This window comes from Chrysochloris asiatica, unplaced genomic scaffold, assembly GCF_000296735.1.
Source record: "Chrysochloris asiatica unplaced genomic scaffold, ChrAsi1.0 scaffold00010, whole genome shotgun sequence".
In the NCBI taxonomy this organism is placed as follows: Eukaryota; Metazoa; Chordata; class Mammalia; order Afrosoricida; family Chrysochloridae; genus Chrysochloris; species Chrysochloris asiatica.
In genome coordinates this window covers 28,510,797-28,529,365 of record NW_006408528.1, presented here as the reverse complement: position 1 = coordinate 28,529,365, position 18,569 = coordinate 28,510,797, and the positions used below count along the sequence as shown (strand labels likewise).

Here is an 18,569-nt window from a genome sequence, read left to right as displayed (position 1 = left end):
AAATGATTTATATAGTCTCTGCAGTTAAATAAATAATAACTCAAATCTTCTAAGTATGAATTTTATTATCCTTTCACCAAGGGATAAGGTAAATAAATCCTGGTTATAAATATTAGGAAAATGACAGTGTGAAAATATTTATTAAAATTAATGTTTGGAATGAATAGAAATAAAAATGAGTTATCTGCAATAGCATTTAATCAAATATTAGCAACACCCTGAAGTCTTTCTACACCACATTAATAAGTTTTAGTATACAAATGTTAGTTGAAAATATTTTAAGACTACCTTAAAATCATTAGAGTTCTGTCTCCTTTACTTAGATTTATACATCAATTCACAGTGAGATTCTAAGAGAGCATTTTACTCTCTAGCTATACCTACATGCTAAGATTGGACCACTGTAGTCTTTATACTATCTGAAATTCTGTATGAAAATAAATCTCTTTTTAAAGTTGTAGCACTGACTTTCTCCCTTCTCTAAGATCATTTGCTATTCTTCGAGCATCCATCATTTTTAATCATAGATATTTCACACAAAGCCACAGTTAGGTAAAACTATTATTTAGAAAAAACAATCTTTTAATATTTAAATATAGATATATATTGATTTTCTGTGGCATTCTCTGAAGAAGTAGGTTTATTTTTGTTTGTTTGCTTATTTTAGTATTAAAACTTGAAAAACATCTTTTCTAAGAGAACATTTTAAGGATTCATGAATGTGAAAAAATGGCAGAACATGTGAAAACCACAATTAATTTTAAAGGCTATAGCAAATGAACTAAAAATACAATTATTTGAAATATGGAAAATATAGATGTATGCTTATATTTTCTGTTTAAAGCAAATATTATTTCTTCAGTCTCATTTATCTTCTTAAAGTGATAGCTGTGCTGCTAATTTCAAGGAACTTGCTATCGGCTTATATCAAAAGAGCAGCATTCCTAAAACAAGGTTCTTATTAAATTTGTAAAACTGTATCCTTTAAAATCAGAAAGGTACTTTAATATAGTGATTAAGGATATTTGCTATAAACAGAGAGCTGTAGATACATGGTATAGTAAAATGGTCTTTTGATACCATTACAGTATTATGAAAAGCTTTATAAAAAATATAGTGTTTTCACTCAAAAATATATTGAGGCTTTGTTTTTATCTCAATAAGTATTAATCTACATTAGTCGTTCCCAAGGGAGATTTTGCTCTCCAAGTGACACTGGATAATGTCTGAAGACATTTGTGTTTTGTCTTTTTTGGGGGTGGGTGTGCAACCAGCATGTAATGAGTATGTGAGACCAGAGATGTTTTGACAGATCCTATAATGCACAGGACAGCCCTCTACCTCCACCCCAACAAAGAATTGCCCAGCCCAAAATATCAACAGTGCTGACATTGAGAAACAGATCTCTATCAACATTATTATTGCTCTGATACATTTTCCCAAACTGATTCCACATGGAATTTTTCAAACTCAAAGCATTATAATATTAAGAGTGCCTGATTACTCAAGTCTTCACTAATATCAGGCATTAACAGTCATTTTATTACTTGCCACCTGATGTGTAGAAAATTACCTCATTTCTTTTTTAAATTTTATTTATTCTCTACTAATAAGTATCAGTGTTCTTTCATCTTTTATTCATGATATTTATGTTTATTCTTGAAGGAGCCCTGATGGGGTAGTGGATCACACATTGGGCTGATAACCACAAGCACACCAGTTCAAGTCCACCAGCCATTCTACAGGAGAAAGATGAGGCTTTCTGCTTCCATAAAGATTTACAGCCTCAGAAATGGATACATGGTCTCTATGAGTCAGAACCAACTCAATGGCACACAACCACCACCACCAATTTGTTCTGGATCATTCATTTTGTTGTAGTTGTTTTCTCCTAAGTTCTGACATCCTTTTACTATTAATATATAAGCTCTTTCATCTGAAGCATATTGTTGGTTGCCATTGAGTCATCCCCATACTGTGACTCCTGGCAATCTCATTAACAAAAGAATGAAAAGCTGCTTCATTTTGTGCCATCCCCAGTAGGTTGTGGATCTGACCATTGTGACTCATAGGGTTTTCTTTAGATGATTTTCATTCATAGCTCAGCAGGTCTTTATTACATATATATACATATATATACATATCTATATATATCTATATATAAATACACACGCACAATATTTATATATATCTATACTATATATATAGATATATCTTTTACCTTGTATAATACTATTATTTTAACAGAGTAATCTTGGGCTCAGAGAAGTGAATGAAATGATCCAGACTTCTTAGTCTTGGAAAAATCCTGACCATCTCAGGTCAATTCATTGGGGTTTGAGACTTGGCTGAGAGCTCTTGTACATTTGGAGGCTTAACAAGTAGTATTGATATGGGGGGTGGTATGGGGGAGCTTTCTAGCTAAGTCATATTATGACCCTGGCTTTTTTTTTGTTTCTAAATTCCAAATAAGAATCTTCTGAGAGGAAATTCCATCTTCTCTAGAGAAGAAATGAAGATACATATTTCAGTACCTGTAGAACATTCTCATTTTGAGAATCAACTCAAAAGTTTCCTATATTATTTTCACATCTGATAAAGGTATCATTTTAGTGGAGATGCAGTAAATTTTAAATATTTCATCTGAAAATATTGACAAATATACTTACAACGAGAAATCGGGCAATAATCCCAAGGAATGAGAGGATTTCCTGTGTAACACCAGGGACCATGAGCATCATCATCAGGGTTCCGGCAGAAATTCTTATTCAGTTTACTAGCATCTGGTTCCCAGAAAATATGCCTGCATAAAGAATAAGCTTTGAATATCACAGGATGATTGTTTCATCCCAAAGAAACAAACCATTACCAACAAGATAAACTTATACTAATTGTTAATTATAGTTACCGGTATCTTATTTAGGATTTGTTTGTTTTTTAAGTTTTTATTGCGAATTATGTGATAGTTTACATGGGAGAACACCAGCTTTACTTTCATCCTATAGTATGTTGTTTCATTATCATTTCATTCAATGATTACAATCCCCTCCATGCATCATCAAACAACCTAAGGGTACACCCCGTAAGTCTGCCCCTCAGCGATCAGAACTCAGCCTCTCTCCCTCCCTAAGTCCAGAGTCCCCAGCCACTCCATCTCTCCATGTCATCGTCTCTGCCTCCATATCTGGTGTCACTGTTTCTCTGGATAGGATCCCACACTCCGCTCTTCTCCCTTGATGGTTCCAGGGACCTCCACTCCTGGACTGCAAAGTCAACCACTCCCCTCCTTTTGTTACAAAACTTCTACATTTACACTTCTGACCTTCACAGTCAGTCCTGGTAGCAATTATTCACTATTTTACCATGAGAGTCCTATCCCCATCTCCTTTCATCAGCCCCGTCCCAACAGATTAGAAACCACTCAGTGGAGATTCTACCTTCTCCCACCCCCTCTGGAACTAGGCTCCCTCTTGAAAGTTTGTAAGCCAGTCACTTCTTGCCTTTGCAGTCCCTCCATTTTGGGTAGCCAATGTCTAAGTTGCCCATCCCTATCAACCTGTATACTGAGGGGTGGAATGATCCTCACTATAAAGATTAGTTCCCTCTTTTGAGCTACTACATCCATAAGTATAGGTCAAGGTCATCAAATTGTAGTGGATTACTCTTATTTTCCTTTTTTTCTTCTTCTAATCAAGTTCTGATCATCGAGCCCTTGAAGTCAGCTCAAGTGGGTACTACCTGCAAGTATGGGTGTTCTTGTGCATCTCCCCTCACTTCTATCAGCTAGATGCTTCACTCTCCACTCTAGTCCTCTGTGGCCAAGTAACTATCTCTGGGCCCAGGAGTTCTTGGGCCTTGCCATACTGCTGGCTAATCCAGTCTCGACCTGGGTTCACAGGAGTCATTGAACGAGGTTGGACCCAGATCACAACTGCATTGCTGTTTTCCCCCCACTTTCTCTTATCAGTGACCAGACCAATGTAGTTACCAGCCAGACCATATGCCTGCTCGTGTATTCCCCTTGAGTTTTAGTCTTGGAAGGGGGTTTGCCCTGAGGGGACCTGACCACTTGTCTTGATGGCTCCCAGGCAAATAGCTTGCTTGTTCTTGTAGTAGTCAATCAGACTGCTGTTGTAGTTTTTTGTTTTTCCTGCTGGTCTTTCTTTCAAGAAGTATCCTCTGTTCTTCTTGCTACTCCAGGCTGGTCTACTTGTCCTTTCAAGTGGAAATTTTCCACCTGAAAATCTTCCACCAGAAGATTCTGGATGGGGAGAATTCCACCTAAGGTCTTATGCAATGCAAAGGTTCTGCAGGAAGCCTTTTTCACTGGGCAAGTTCTAGCCCCCTTTAAGGTATTCCATTCAGTTATAGTCTGAAGATGGATTTATAAGCTTTCTATTGTGATGTTTCTGGCTATTCCTTTCTCTCCCCCTCAAGTTGTCTATTTTACAATGGTAGGCAAGGGAAACCAAGATTCAAAAGACAGCCAAGCATCTTAACATTATTTCCTCTCTTTTATCCATTCAAACCATGCCTCAATCCCTGTGTCCCACAGCCTTATTGTTCCAAGGCTGTGCAGACATCGTTATGTTATTTGCATCTGTCCCACTTAGCGCATGCAAACATGCTTAACTGTTCTCCCATCTGCCTTGTTCTTCCATTTCCCAATCCCTTCTTGAGTATTACCCCCCAACCCCCAGCACCCAAGCTATCCTGTGTCTGTTCTCTACTCTGTATTCCATCTATCCCTCCCTCCCCTCATCCCATACAACCCGGTGATCAGTAAATATACTTCCCTTGGACAACTCCTACCCAGTTTCTATGTTTAGTTCATGTCCCTTTTAGGAAGCTTTCCTGACCATATAAATCTGGGTAGTCATTTCCTTAAATTTCTATAAAATAAAATAGACTATATTTCATGGCTTTAATCATATGATACTGGTATTTCCTGTTAGCTGACACCCCACACAGGATGTGAGCTCTATGAGGGCAGAATGCTAACAATCCTTGAAGTTCTAGAACTACACTGACCAATACAGAAGCTACTGGTGTGTAGTGGGTTACGTGTTGGTCACTGCAAAGTTGGCAGTCTGAATCCCCCAGTAGCTCCACTGGAGAAAGAGGAGGCTTCTGCTCCCATAAATCTTTATAGCCTTGGAAACCTGATACAGGGTCACTATGAGACTTCATCTCTCATACTTTAGACATGTTAACAGGAGGAACCAGTCCTGGGAGAAGGACATCATGTTTGGTAAAGCGGAGAGTCAGTAAAAATGAGTAAGTCCCCCAATGAGATGGATTGACACAGTGGCAGCAGCAGTGGGCTCAAATGTAACAGTTATGAGGATGGCACAGGGCTTGGCAATATTTTGTTTTATTGTGCATAAGTTGATATGAGTCAGAACCAACTTGATGGCACCTACCAACAACAACAACAACAAATGAATCCAAATGGCTTGATTGCACAAACAACCTCAGATACATGTGGCTACTGAGCTCTTGTATTATAACAAGTTCAAAGTGAGATGTGCTTTTAGTATAAATATACACCAATTTTGAACATTTTATTAAAAAATAAAATACCTCATTAATGTTAATATAATATTATACTTATTACATACTGAAATGATACAACTTTAGATAACTGTTGTTGCTTAGTGCTGTAGACTTGGTTCTGATCCACAGTGACCCTGTATAGGGTTTCCAAGGATTGGTTGTTGAGCTTGAGGCTCTGACCTTGTGGTTCAAACTGACTTTGCAGCCCAGTGCATTTGTCCACAGTGCCACACCAGGGCTCCTTAGATAATTGGATTATGTTAAATATATTATTAAAATTAATTTCACCTATTTATTTTACTTCTTTCAATGTGGCTATAAGAAAATGTTACATTTCATATGTGCCATCCCTTTGTGAGTTAGACTACATTTCTATTAAATTGTTATTGCTAAGTGCCATCGCACTGTATTTATCAGTATTGTTGTTGTTGTTGTTGTTGTTAAGTGCCATCAAGTCAGTTCCGACCCATAGAGACCCTGAATAGGGTTTCCAAGGAGTGGCTGGTGAGCTTGAACTACCGACCTTGTAGTTAACACAGCTTGGCAGTCTAGTACATTAACCCACAGCACCCCATCAGGACTCATTTATCAATATATATGAGGGGTTTCAAAAGGTTTGTAGAAAATGGAATAAAAAAATAATGGAATTTTTCCACAAACTTTTTGAAGCTCCCCTGGTACATATGTGCTATTATCACTACATATTATATAGTGAAAAAAAAAGAAATTAACACACCGGTGTAAGTCTTCCATGTTCTTGTCCCACATGGAACATGTTAGTCCAGATCTTGTCTTGGATAAATTTCCCATATAATTCTTGCCATTCCCACGATAACAATCTAAACATAAGATATATGGAAAGAAACCCAGTAAGTTTTTTAAAGCTATATAACTTAATGGACATCAATATAAAAACAATAAAAACGCTATGAAATTCATATAAGTCAAAGAACATCATGTCAGATGACATGTGATATAACTTTGTTCCATTATTGATGACAAGTTTGATTATCTGATTAAATAATGTAAAAGGAATTTTTCAATTTATATTTAACACCAACCAAAATCTGTTGGGGCTTTTGAAACTGAATAAATATGTTATTTCTCAACAAACTTTCACAAAATTTCTGTCTAAGCATATTTTGATGAATTTTGTGTGAATTCATTTTTGAATTTTTTTTTCTAATTGGTTTATTTTTTGTTTTTGTTTTCTTCTGAGATGTATAAGTACTGGATTGATAAACTGCAAGTCAGCAATTCCAACCCACCAGTTGCTCTTGGAATTCTTATACAGGATCACTGTAAGTTACTTTTTTATCACTTATTCTTCAATTTCATAGTTTTTAAATATTAACTTAATTGTGGTATACTTTTAATACTTTTCAGAACTTTTTCTAAATTTGTCATTTGTCTTTTGACTTTAATTCTGATGTGTTTATTGCTGTTGTTACTGTTGGCTTTACTTTTTGTTTTTTAATTACCATGGTGGTTTTTTAATGGTTATTCTTCCTTCACTTATTGCTTATTGTGTTTGATTTTTAATTTGAAAGTGTTTTACCACATCTAATTGTTTTTTAATGTTTAAATCCTTCCAAGTTTATTTATTTTATCTATAAGGTTTTCTTTTTTACATTCAGATTTTCTTATCCATTTAAAGTTTTGTAAACCAACACCTCACTGTGTTGTTGTTAAGTGCTGTCGAGTCGAATTTAACTCATAGTAACCCTGTTATAGGGTTTCCAAGGAATGGCTGATGGGTTTGAATTGTCAGCCGTGTGGTTCAAAATGACCTTGTGGTCCAGCATTTATCTGACTGCGTCACACCAGAACTCCAAAACCTCGCTGCAGGTGAGTCAATTTCAATCTACAATTGATCTGACAGGATGGAATAAAACTGCTCCCTATGGGTGACCATAGACAGTAAATCTTTGTGAGAAAGACAAGTACTCTTATCTTCCTGCCACAGAGTAACTGGTGGATTTGAACTGCTGATCTTATGGTTAGCAAGGCAACACCAAACCCACTATGCCATCTGGGATCCTGAGCATAGAGTGGTGGTTATATGTAGTCAAGTTAGTTCTGACTCATAGTGACCATGTAGCGCTGCAGGATAATGCAATGGGCCACAAGTTCGGTTTGAACAGAAAGATTGGTGGTTCAAATCCACCATGCACTCCTTGGAAACTCTAGACAGAGTCACTATGAATCGGAACTAACTCGATAGCACTTAACAACATTAACAGAATTTCTGAGACTATAAATCTTTACAGCAGCCTCACCTTTCTCCCATGAAATAAATGGTGGATTCAAACTTCTGCCCTTAAAGTTAAAGGCTGAACTTGTAACCCACTATACCAGCAGAGGTCCTGGGTGTAATGTAGTGTATGTATTAATTATTTTTTCCAAAGTTATTCTTTTGATAATATTTTAAAAATTCATATTTTACCTAGTGTTAAAAAATATCTCTTTTATAATAAATAAATACTAGCATGTGGACTGTAAGGTCAGTTTGAACCGCAGCTCAAACTCACCAGCCACTTCATGGAAACCCTGTATAGGGTCGCTATTAGTCAGAACTGACTCAACAGCACTTAACAACAACAACAAAGCATGTAGGTTCAGCACTGGACTACGAATCACAAGGTCAGCAATTCAAACCCTCCAGCTGTTCTGGGAAATCCTACACAGGGTTGTTATTAGTCAGAACAAACTCGATGGTACTTAACAATAACAACAATAGCATGTCCTTAAGGAATACTAGTTGCACTTCTTTGGGCTGCTAACCATACAGTCGGTGATTCAAACCTACATATGGCTTGTGGGAGACAGTTAAGACTATCTACTCCCCTAAAGACCTTACAGTCTTGGAAATCTTATATTGACTATGAGTCAGAAACAACTCGACGGCAGTCTTTTGTGTTTTTAGTATGTCCTTAGGTCTGTTTCTGCAGTTCCAATTGTCATTTAATTCATGTGCCAGAACTATAATCTTTTAAATTCCTATAAATATATACTCATATGTAATAGTGTTAGTTTCCATTAATAGGTCTTCTTACATGTTTATTTGTCTAGGTGTTAAAAAAAAAATTGTCAGATGTTTGTTTAACATCAGAAAAAACAAACAAGCATTTGTTGGTCTTTTGTTCAAACATCACATTAAAATTACAAATTAGCTTGTTGTTATTGTTAAGTGCTAAGTGCCATCAAGTCAGTTCCAACCCTGTAGAAGGTTTCCGAGGAGTGGCGGGTGAGCTTGAACCACCAACCTTGTGGTCCAAACCGACCTTGCAGTCCAGTGCATTAACCCACAGAGCCACACCAGAACTCCACAAATTAGATAAGGAGGGATTAATCAAAAGTTGAGTGATGATAACAAGAACAGGGAATCTTCTTCAACATATTTCTACATGTATTTTAAAAAGTTTCTTTCTTTATGGTGTCAATTTGCATAATTCCTAGAATATTATCAATCTCATCTGAGCTCATCATTTTTTCTGTGTGAGGTTGCTTTAAGTAATTTCTTATGTTTTATGATTACTGTTCCAATGGTTATCTCATCCTTGATAAATTCTATTTTGTATATTTTTTCAGTTTCTTGAATCAATTAGATGGTACTTTTATCTATTTTGTTCATTTTTTCAAAATAACATTTGTTTAGAATAATCACTCGACCTCAGGGTCGATTTGAACCACAAGGTGGGCAGCTCAAACTCACCAGCCACTCCTCGGAAACCCTATACAGAGTGACTATGGGTTGGAAGCTACTCAACCGCACTTAAAAATAAATAAATAAAAGCCTCAGTATTAGTCTTTATTTTGATTGTTTTCTTCTTGTGCTTTCTTTTGGATTACTTTCCTAGCTTTTTAAATTGAAAATTGACTTTGCTTCTTTCATTATTTTATGATGTGAATATAAATATTAAATACTATGGGCTGTTTTTGACTTAAAAGCATCTTATGATTTAATATGTAGTAGTAGATTATATTTTAAAGAAATTCTGTGTTTACAGTTTTAATTTTTCTGTAATAATTGTTTGATATCCAATTGGAAGTGCATTCCTCTATATAATTCAGAGACTGCAAAATTTGAGTTTCTAACTCATCAAACCATTAGCTTGGCAGTATCATACAATGGCAACTACTGTCACATGAAATTTCACAGTTTATATTACATTAGCTGACAATGTATTTTTTAAAAATTTTTTAAAGATTTATGACTTCTTCAGTTTTAAATTCTCCCATTGAAATTAGTGCCTATATTGCTAAAAGAATAATAATATAGCATTAAAATATGGGTAAAGGGAGAAAATGGGGAATAATGAAAAGGTCTTTCTAAGAAAAATTAGATTCGAATATCAGATGTGTTAATTAGAGAATTTAAGCAAGTTATTTATTTAAATCTCATAAAAATAATTTCATCATATATTCATGAGTAGATTTACTAGATAAGCAATAAAAATTTAAAAATATTAAAAATCCACTGCCATCAAGTCAATTTCAACTCATAGTGACCCTACGCAGGGTTTCCGAAACTATAAAACTTCATAGGAGTAGAAAGCTTCATCTTTCTCCCCTGAGTGGCTGGTGGGTTTGAACCACCAACTTTGCAGTTAGTAGCCCATCAACTAACCCACAAATAAAACGTGTTACACATCATACTTTGGACATGTTGTCAGGAGGGACCAGTCCCTTGAGAAGGACACTGTGCTTGGTAAAATGTAAGGTCAGCAAAAAAGAGGAAGACTCCCGAAAAGATGGATTGACACAGTGGCAGCAACAATGGACTCAAACTTAACATTTGTGAGGCTGGTATAGGACCAGGCTGTATTTGGTTCTGTTGTCTATATGGTTTCTATGAGTTGGAACCAACTCAACAACACCTGACAAGAACAGCAATAACATCCAATGTTGCAAATTGTCATATTCTTTTATATGATCATTTGGTAAGTGATATATGCACATAAAAGCATATATGACTTACTATACACTTGTTGTTGTTGGAAGCTTATAAACTAATTGTTCTCATTCCCTCTAGCATTCTCAAATTATCATTACTTGTTCAAGTGAACAAGACAGGAAAATAGAAGACCCAGATGTTACCCAAAGTATCTTAATCATTGGTTTCAACTTCATTTCCAGCTGGCCTTTAAAATCTGCTAAAGAAGAATGCAATTGACTGATAAGGGACTCATTTCCTCCCTTTAAAACTTGTTCACAGTTATTCATGAATAATTAAAGGACCACAGAAGAAGTAGGTTAGAGAAATAAGCCAATTAAATGGAGCTTTAAATTTAGCTTGGATGCTTTAGGGATGATTTAGAAAGACCCCAAGCAAGATGGATTGGCAAAGTGGCAGCATCAAGGGGCTCAAGCGTGGCAACAATAGTGAGGTTGGCCCAAGATCAGGCAGTGTTTCGTTCTGCTGTGCATAAGGTCGCTGTGAGTTGGTACTGACTTGATGGTTCCTAACAACAACAACAACAACAACAACGTTATCACAAATAAGTTTATGTGAAGTGTTGTTGCTGTTAAGTGCCGTCGAATTGGTTCCAACTCATAGGGAACTTGTATAGGGTTTCCAAGAAGCGGCTTCTGAACTTGAACCATCAAACTTGCTGTTCAAACTGACCTTGCAGTCCAGTGTATTATCCTACAGGGCCACAAATATGATCACTTAGAGCCATAAATCATTATACATTTTTAAAAAGTGTCCATAGGTTAACATTCTTATTAATCTTTATAAGTGAACTCTATTTTAGATCCACTTTAACTTGGTTTTTCTTCAACAATGCTCTCCTAACAGTTAAATTCAGTGGCCTCCCTGTTTCCAAATCACAGTTGTGATTTATCCCAACCCACTACTACTCATCCTCTCCACAGCCAACACCCAGGTTCAAATCACTCTCATCTTTTGTTTGAATTATTAAATCAACCACTCAACTGATATCCCTGTTTCAATTTTTGCAAGAAATTCAACCTATTTTCCTATGGCATCCAGAGTGATCAATTTAAAATCTAAGTCAAATTACATAACTTCTCTTCCCAGAACCTTAAAAACAGTTTTTCAGAGTAAAAGAGAAAGCATTTAAAATTCCCCTAAGACCTATGCTGCTGGAGCCCCAGTGCCTTTCTACTCCCATCTCACACTAGTCTCCATTTGGCTTATTTTGTACCAGGCTGAATGCAGTACTAAGGCGCTCTGGTAGTGTAGTGGTTGCAAATTGGACTGTGAACCTCAAGGACAGCAGTTCAAAACTACCAGCTGTTCTGCATGAGAAACATGAAGCTTTCTGCTCCCATAAATATTTACAGCCTTGGAAACCCTATACAGGGTCATTATGAGTCGGAACCGACTCCACAGCACATAACCACAACAACAATAGCATGCAGTCCTTCTTTCCTTTTCTTAACTTTTCAAACACTGCCTCATATCATGTCATCCGTATTTTCCATTTCTTCTACTAAATTGTGCTTTACCCAAATATACCTACTTGCACATTTCCTTCATACCACCGTAAATGCTATCCTAATAAAGAGTTTGAAAGACCATTGAAATATATAATAGTCCCTGCAACTATGAGGCATTTTTTCTACTTATCACAAAACTATCATAGTGTTCTCACCCCATTCTGTGTGCTATAAATTCCTTCCACGGGAACAGACAATTTAGCTTTGTTAACTGCTAGATCCCTGGGCCTAGAACTGTGCTTGGTATACTCAAATAAATATGTGTTGGGTGGATAAAATAAATACATAAAAGAAATCTAACTTTCTACTTGACAATTTTATTTGCTAAACAATAAAACCAGCTCTTCAAGAAGTATATGTTCTACTATAGAATGTATCTCCCCTTTAGGAATTTCCCATGAATTTAATCACGCCATATTGCAAAATGTCAGCTGTTACCTTGTCCACTTGACACATCACATTTTGGAATTTGGGAGCAGTATCCAACTCGGATGTTTGGGTCAGTGGTAAAACACCAGGGTAACTCAGCTCCATCGGGATTTCGGCAATAATTTTCTCTTAGGTCCCTATTGAGAATACACATGTTAAATTAAATTGCCTGAATTCTTACATTGACAAAGTCAGCTCTATTCTATTGCTAAAATGCCAGAAAACATGCACATCTACAAAGAGAGTTTAAAATATTTGGACTTAAGGTAGTTATTGTTGTGGTTAAGTGCCATCAAGTCAGTTCCAATTCATTGTGCTCTTGTATAGGGAAGGTTTCCAAGGAGTAGCTAGCTGATGGGCTTGAAATGCTGACTTTTTTGGTTAGCAGTCCAGTGCTTATCCGACTGAGCCACACCAGGACTACTATGATTGTTATAACAATATAAAATTCAGTATACACCACTGACACTGCCTGAATTACTGGAATAAATGCTGCCGGATGTCCTTTTCCCTGCATAGCCTTGGAGTTTCATGCAAATATTACTGATTCATGAAAGACAGAAATGGCACTATTATATTATTTTCACTCTTTTTCATGACTTATTGTTGTTAAGTGCTGTCAAATCAGTTCCAAACCATAGTGACTCTTTATAGAGTTTCCAAGGAGCAGTTGGTGGGTTTGACCTAACCTTGCAGTTAGCAGTCCATTGGTTATCCTACAGCCCCATACCAGGACTCATGACTCTCAATAATAACTATCTGAAAAATCTGACCTGTCATTTATTATATTTTCTTGGTTCAGCCAACATATAATGTGAAAACAACATACATTTCTCTTTGAAAGAAAAAGGCTATTCTTAATTTTCTTTCAAAGAGCAATGCATGGTGTTTTCACATTATATGTGGACTGAGCCAAGGAAATATACTAAATGACAGGTCACATTTTTCAGATAGTTATTATTGAGAGTCATGAGTCCTGTTGTGGCACTGTAGGACAAGCAATGGGCTGCTTAATATTCATTAACTTCTCTCATGTAGGACTCCTGGTGCGGCGCTGTTGGTTAATGCGCTGGACTGCAAAGTCCACTTCAACAGGGAGACCTGCGGTTCAAGTTCACCATCTGCTCCTCAGAAACCCTAGGGTCGCTACGGGTTGGAACCTAACATGACGGCATTTAACAAGAACAACAACTCTCATTTAAGGAGCTCTGGTAGCAGAGTGGTTATGAATCGGGCTGCTGATCTCATGGTTAGCAGTTTGAAACTACCAGTGATTACACAGGAGAAATATGAGGCTTTATGCTCCTGTAAAGATTTACAGCCTCAGAAACTCTATATAGGGTTGCTATGAGTCAAATCGACTCTATGGCACTTAATAACGACAACAAGTCTTGATAAAAACCGTGCTATTTAAGGATTTGAGAACATTGAGTGCGAATTTTTAAAGCCATTGACTACCAAGTATTCATAGGTATAACCTATATCCAAATTTCTGAACTTATAAAATCACTATTTGGAAAAAAATGAAAAGAAACCATTTATTTCTCTTATATCAAATTATACATGTGATTTACAGATTTATGTAAATATATAATATATATATTAAATTTTACTTAAAATTTATACAAGCTTGCAATTTTAAATGAATAATTATTGGAAAAAATCATTTTGGGTTGTTAATTTCAGCCAATGTACGAAATAAGTCAATGGAGAAATAAGGTATAGGCTACCCAATGTATCAATTTAGGCTTATTCATAACAGTTAAATCCAGAAGCATATCACTAATAAAGATTACATGAAAATTAAAGGCTAGATTTGCCCCAATTTTTTTCCCAAAGTCCTTTCCTTTGACTCAAGTAAAATTTGTTCACAATTACTAAAGGGGATGACAGTTTAATGACTTATGTAGCTTTAACATAAGCCATATTGTTTAGTAGAGAGTTTTTAAAATTGTCAATTGGAAACAATCTCAGTATTAGAATACCGTTGACTGTAATAGAAGCCCTTAATCAGCATTGTTGTTGTTGTTAAGTTGTTAAGTGCCGTAGAGTCGGTTCCGACCCATAGCGACCCTGTATAGGGTTTCCGAGGGTGTTTACTACACCACAAATGGCAATTGTACCAATATGTCGAACAAAATTCTTGTTCACATTTTATTAGTGTCCTAATATAGCTCCCGTTTTATTCTTCAGTATTTCCAATCTTTTTACCAAAGAACTAAATTAGGAAAAGATGGCTTAAGGTTCTGCTAACAAATAATGGCTACATTTTTTTAATAATTGAGCTATAATTATGATATGATATTAGTATTATATCTATATGTTGTTGTTGTTGTTAAATGCCATCAAGTCGATTCCGACCTATTGCAGCCCTGTATAGGGCTTCCAGGGAGCAGCTGGTGAGCTTGAACCAACGACCTTGCAGTACAAACGGCTTTGGAGTCTGATGCATTAGCCCAAACTCCACACCAGGACTCCGTTATATATACATACAATGTGTGAATTAAAATTCAAAATAATTCTCTTTTTAAAATTCTCTTATAAAAAAATTATTTGGGCACTTGCACATACTCAATTTCTTATTTCAGTATCACCTGACACTGTCCCCTTATGTCCCTACTAAAGATTTTTTTCTCATTTTCTTTGTTTTCCCTTTGATATTTATTTCTGAAGTGGGGTTTCTGGGTCAGATAAAGAAAGTTAATTGTTGAGAAGGAAATGAGAGACATAAACCCAGAAATACAACTATAAATTTTGTAATTATGAAATAATGAAAAAATATCACAACATATGACTATCTACCACCTAAGCAAATAATTGCTGAATTAGATTTTAAAACCTAACCCATAAAATAATCTGTCCTCTATTGTGGATGGGCCAAACCCAGTGCTCATAGTTTTTCATCCTGAAATGTTAAACTCTCTTATTAAAAGTCAATTACATCTAAGCCAATACATGTTATTTATAGTTATTGTTCCAACAAACTCACTATGAATGGCATGTGTGTTATAAATTTCAAAAGCAATCATTTTATGTTTCTCATAACAAGGTGAACAATTTAAGAACACATGGCATTATGGTTGTGTCTTGGCAACAAAAGTCAAATGGTGAAAAAATAAAGCAACCACAGAAAATGCACGTAACAACTTTATAACTGATACCCAAGGGCAGTTTATTTGGCTTGGTTCTTCTAAATAATTGTCTTCTCATCTTTAGGCAAATTTGAAAGCCATAAAAAATAATCATTTAGACTTTTAAAAAATGTATTTTGTTATAGTTCAAGTCTGAAAAATTAAATCTAAAATGTTGACTGAAATCAAGGTCCTCTTTTTCGATCTCTTCTAAAGTTCATATGAAAATCTAAAAATATACTTTAAAAAATATGTAGGTCTATGTTGTTGTTGTTAAGTGTTATTGAGTGGGTTCTGACTCATAACAACCCTGTATAGGGTTTCTGAGGAGCAGCTGGTGGGTTTGAACTGCCAACCTGTTGTCAGGAGTCCAGAGCTTATTGTACAGCACTACACCAGGACTCCAAGGTCATAATTTTCACTAAACATCTTATGAAATACACCTGCAACAGCAAAGCTGTGCTCAGGAACAACCTAGAAATGTGTTTCCAAAATAAGGTACATCAACAGTCTGCATCAAAATTACACTAAAATATGAGGACCACTGACATAGAAATTAGTAGGAAGTAACTGTTTTATTTCCCCCAGGGTCTTCTGATTTTTTACATCTGACTAGTTTACTTACTTGCACTTGAAATTTTCAGGAGTTATGTCATGCTGGTGAGGATACTGGGAATCCCACCGCTGACATGGGATCCCATTCCAAATTGTACTGGTGGAGCCCCGGTAACCTTCTCCTTGACCTTGAATGCACTCAGTTGTTTCCATAGGAACATCGGTGTCATTCATAGTACCATGAGCTATCAATGAAAAGAAACATAAATAAATAAAATCTGTTTATATATACTTCATTTTCTTCTTAGACTTCATTTGTATTTTCATTACCAGGGGTTTTCTGTAACTTACAAAATTTTTATAAAACTTGAGAGCAATAAGAATCTCAATTTATTATTTTTCTTATCTACATTTCAATTTTCCTTTCAAACCCTAAATTACTTTTTTTTTTTTTAATTTTTTTTAGAAACATTTTACTTTCATATATCACTATAATTTACCTAGAATCCTGACATGGTGGTGCAGGATAATACATTGGACCACAAGTGCAGTTTGAATCGAAAAGGTGGTGGGTGAAACATCTAGCTGCTAATCAGAAACCCTATACAGGATTGCTGTGAGTCGGAACTGGCTGGATGGCACTTAACAACATAATTTACATTTGCTGGCTATATGTTACATCTGCAAAGACTGTACAATTAATCCTAAAATCAGGTTGCTCAAATGCATACAAAATTGGTAATCATAATTACCATGATTTTCCCTTAAAATGACAAATATAGTCTATGCCAATATGTTAAATTTATGTTTTGAGTCATCTTATAGGAATTTTTAAAAATCAATTGTTTCTAAGAAAGCTATTTTAGGCTTTTTTTCCTGGTCCAACTATACTGTTTAGGATATTTCATGAAAATAATGAAAGCCTCAATAACTAAAATTAAAAAGTGCATTTGTACTTTTTGAACTCTCCTTTAAACTTGAACTGTCCTCTTTTAACTTTTAATATCTACTTAATCAAATTATAGCTCAGAAAATTCTTGAACAGCTAAACTCTTATCAAAACATACATGAAGATGTTTATGGCTGAATAGAGTAATGCCAATGTAAACTCCCAGTACCTTTGTCATTGAAATGGTCTTTTAAGAAGTCTCTGGATAAAATTCAAGTTAACACTCTAACTGTTTTAGATTTGAATGGCTTTTGTTTGACTAACTCCATTCTGGAGTTAGGTGTAACACGTCTCCAAAGGAGTGTCAGAATCAGATCTGCCAGTAGAGATTAGAGTAAATTTTAAAAACAAAAACAAAAAACAACAGCTCTTAATTTCATTAAAGTTTATATCTCTCTTACATTTGTATAAATAATAAATACTTTATGGGTCATTGAGTTTGATGGAAAGTAAGCGACTCCTGTCTTTGGAGTTGTTGTTGAAGTTTCTGCAAAGGGGAAGGGTTACATGAGTAACCACCCAACCACTGAAGGAGTTGTATTTGTGTGATTTTTAAGTGTTGTAGAGTTGGTTCCGACTCATCGCGACCCTACATAAATAGGGTTTCTAGGAGCATTTGGTTGGTTTGAACTGCTAATTTTTTGGTTAGCTGTCCAATGCTTATAAACAACTTTGCTATTTTTGTTGAATTTCCATCTTTTGTTTGGCTCATGTTGTATCTAAGTTGTATTATGATGACTTTTTTATAATTTAACTCCATTAAATTTGTGATCCTTTTCCTAATAATCAAGGCGAATTTGAATTTTGACCATTTTTCTGACACTGACGTGAATGTGCATGATTGCATATGTTGTTGTTAAGTGCCAGGGAGTTGTTTCCAACTCATAGTGACCCAATATGGGGGTTTCTGAGAAGTGGCTGGTGGGTTTGAACCTCCAACTTGTGATTCAAACTGAGTTTGAAGTCCAGTGCATTAACCTGCAGTACTGCGTCAGGACTCTGTCTTGTAGGTCTATACAAATTGCCTTCCAATCATTTTGTCTCAGCACTTTTAAAAATGATTTAAATTTTTTATGTATCTACTTTATGAAGTAAAAATGTAACTTGGAAATATATCAATTAATAATAAACTCAAAAAAAAAGATGATAAATGTCCTGAGATTGACCCATAAAGAATTAATTGAGAATTGATAGTTTAGAGAATTAAATCTCACAATATATTGATTCAAGAACAAAAATCACTGACTTGAGACAAATGACTTAGAGAAAGAGTTGTTGCTGGTTACCCAAATCCATTATGAATTCTAAGTGTATTACCTGAAGCTTTTTGATGAAATGCACCATGAGATAAATCTAATAGATTCTGAAGAGCTACATTCCATCAAAATATGTGCCACTAAGCTATTATATTTCTGATCACTAGAGTTAACTGTTGATTTATTTACTCAGAGAAATATTATGCTGAGAAATATTTTAAAAAG

At 35.5% G+C, this 18,569-nt stretch overlaps 1 protein-coding gene across 2 annotated transcripts in view; it reads right to left on the bottom strand.

Moving 5' to 3' along the window:
* Window positions 1-18,569, bottom strand: part of HGF (hepatocyte growth factor (hepapoietin A; scatter factor)) — a 92,574-nt gene that overhangs the window by 20,412 nt on the left and 53,593 nt on the right. For both annotated transcript variants that reach the window (XM_006834343.1, XM_006834342.1), the window contains exons 8-11: window positions 16,210-16,384; window positions 12,463-12,590; window positions 6,293-6,395; window positions 2,670-2,803 (exon numbers count right to left, since the gene is read on the bottom strand). In XM_006834343.1, the coding sequence (XP_006834406.1) occupies window positions 2,670-2,803; window positions 6,293-6,395; window positions 12,463-12,590; window positions 16,210-16,384 (540 nt within the window). The remainder of the gene's footprint in view (window positions 1-2,669; window positions 2,804-6,292; window positions 6,396-12,462; window positions 12,591-16,209; window positions 16,385-18,569) is intronic.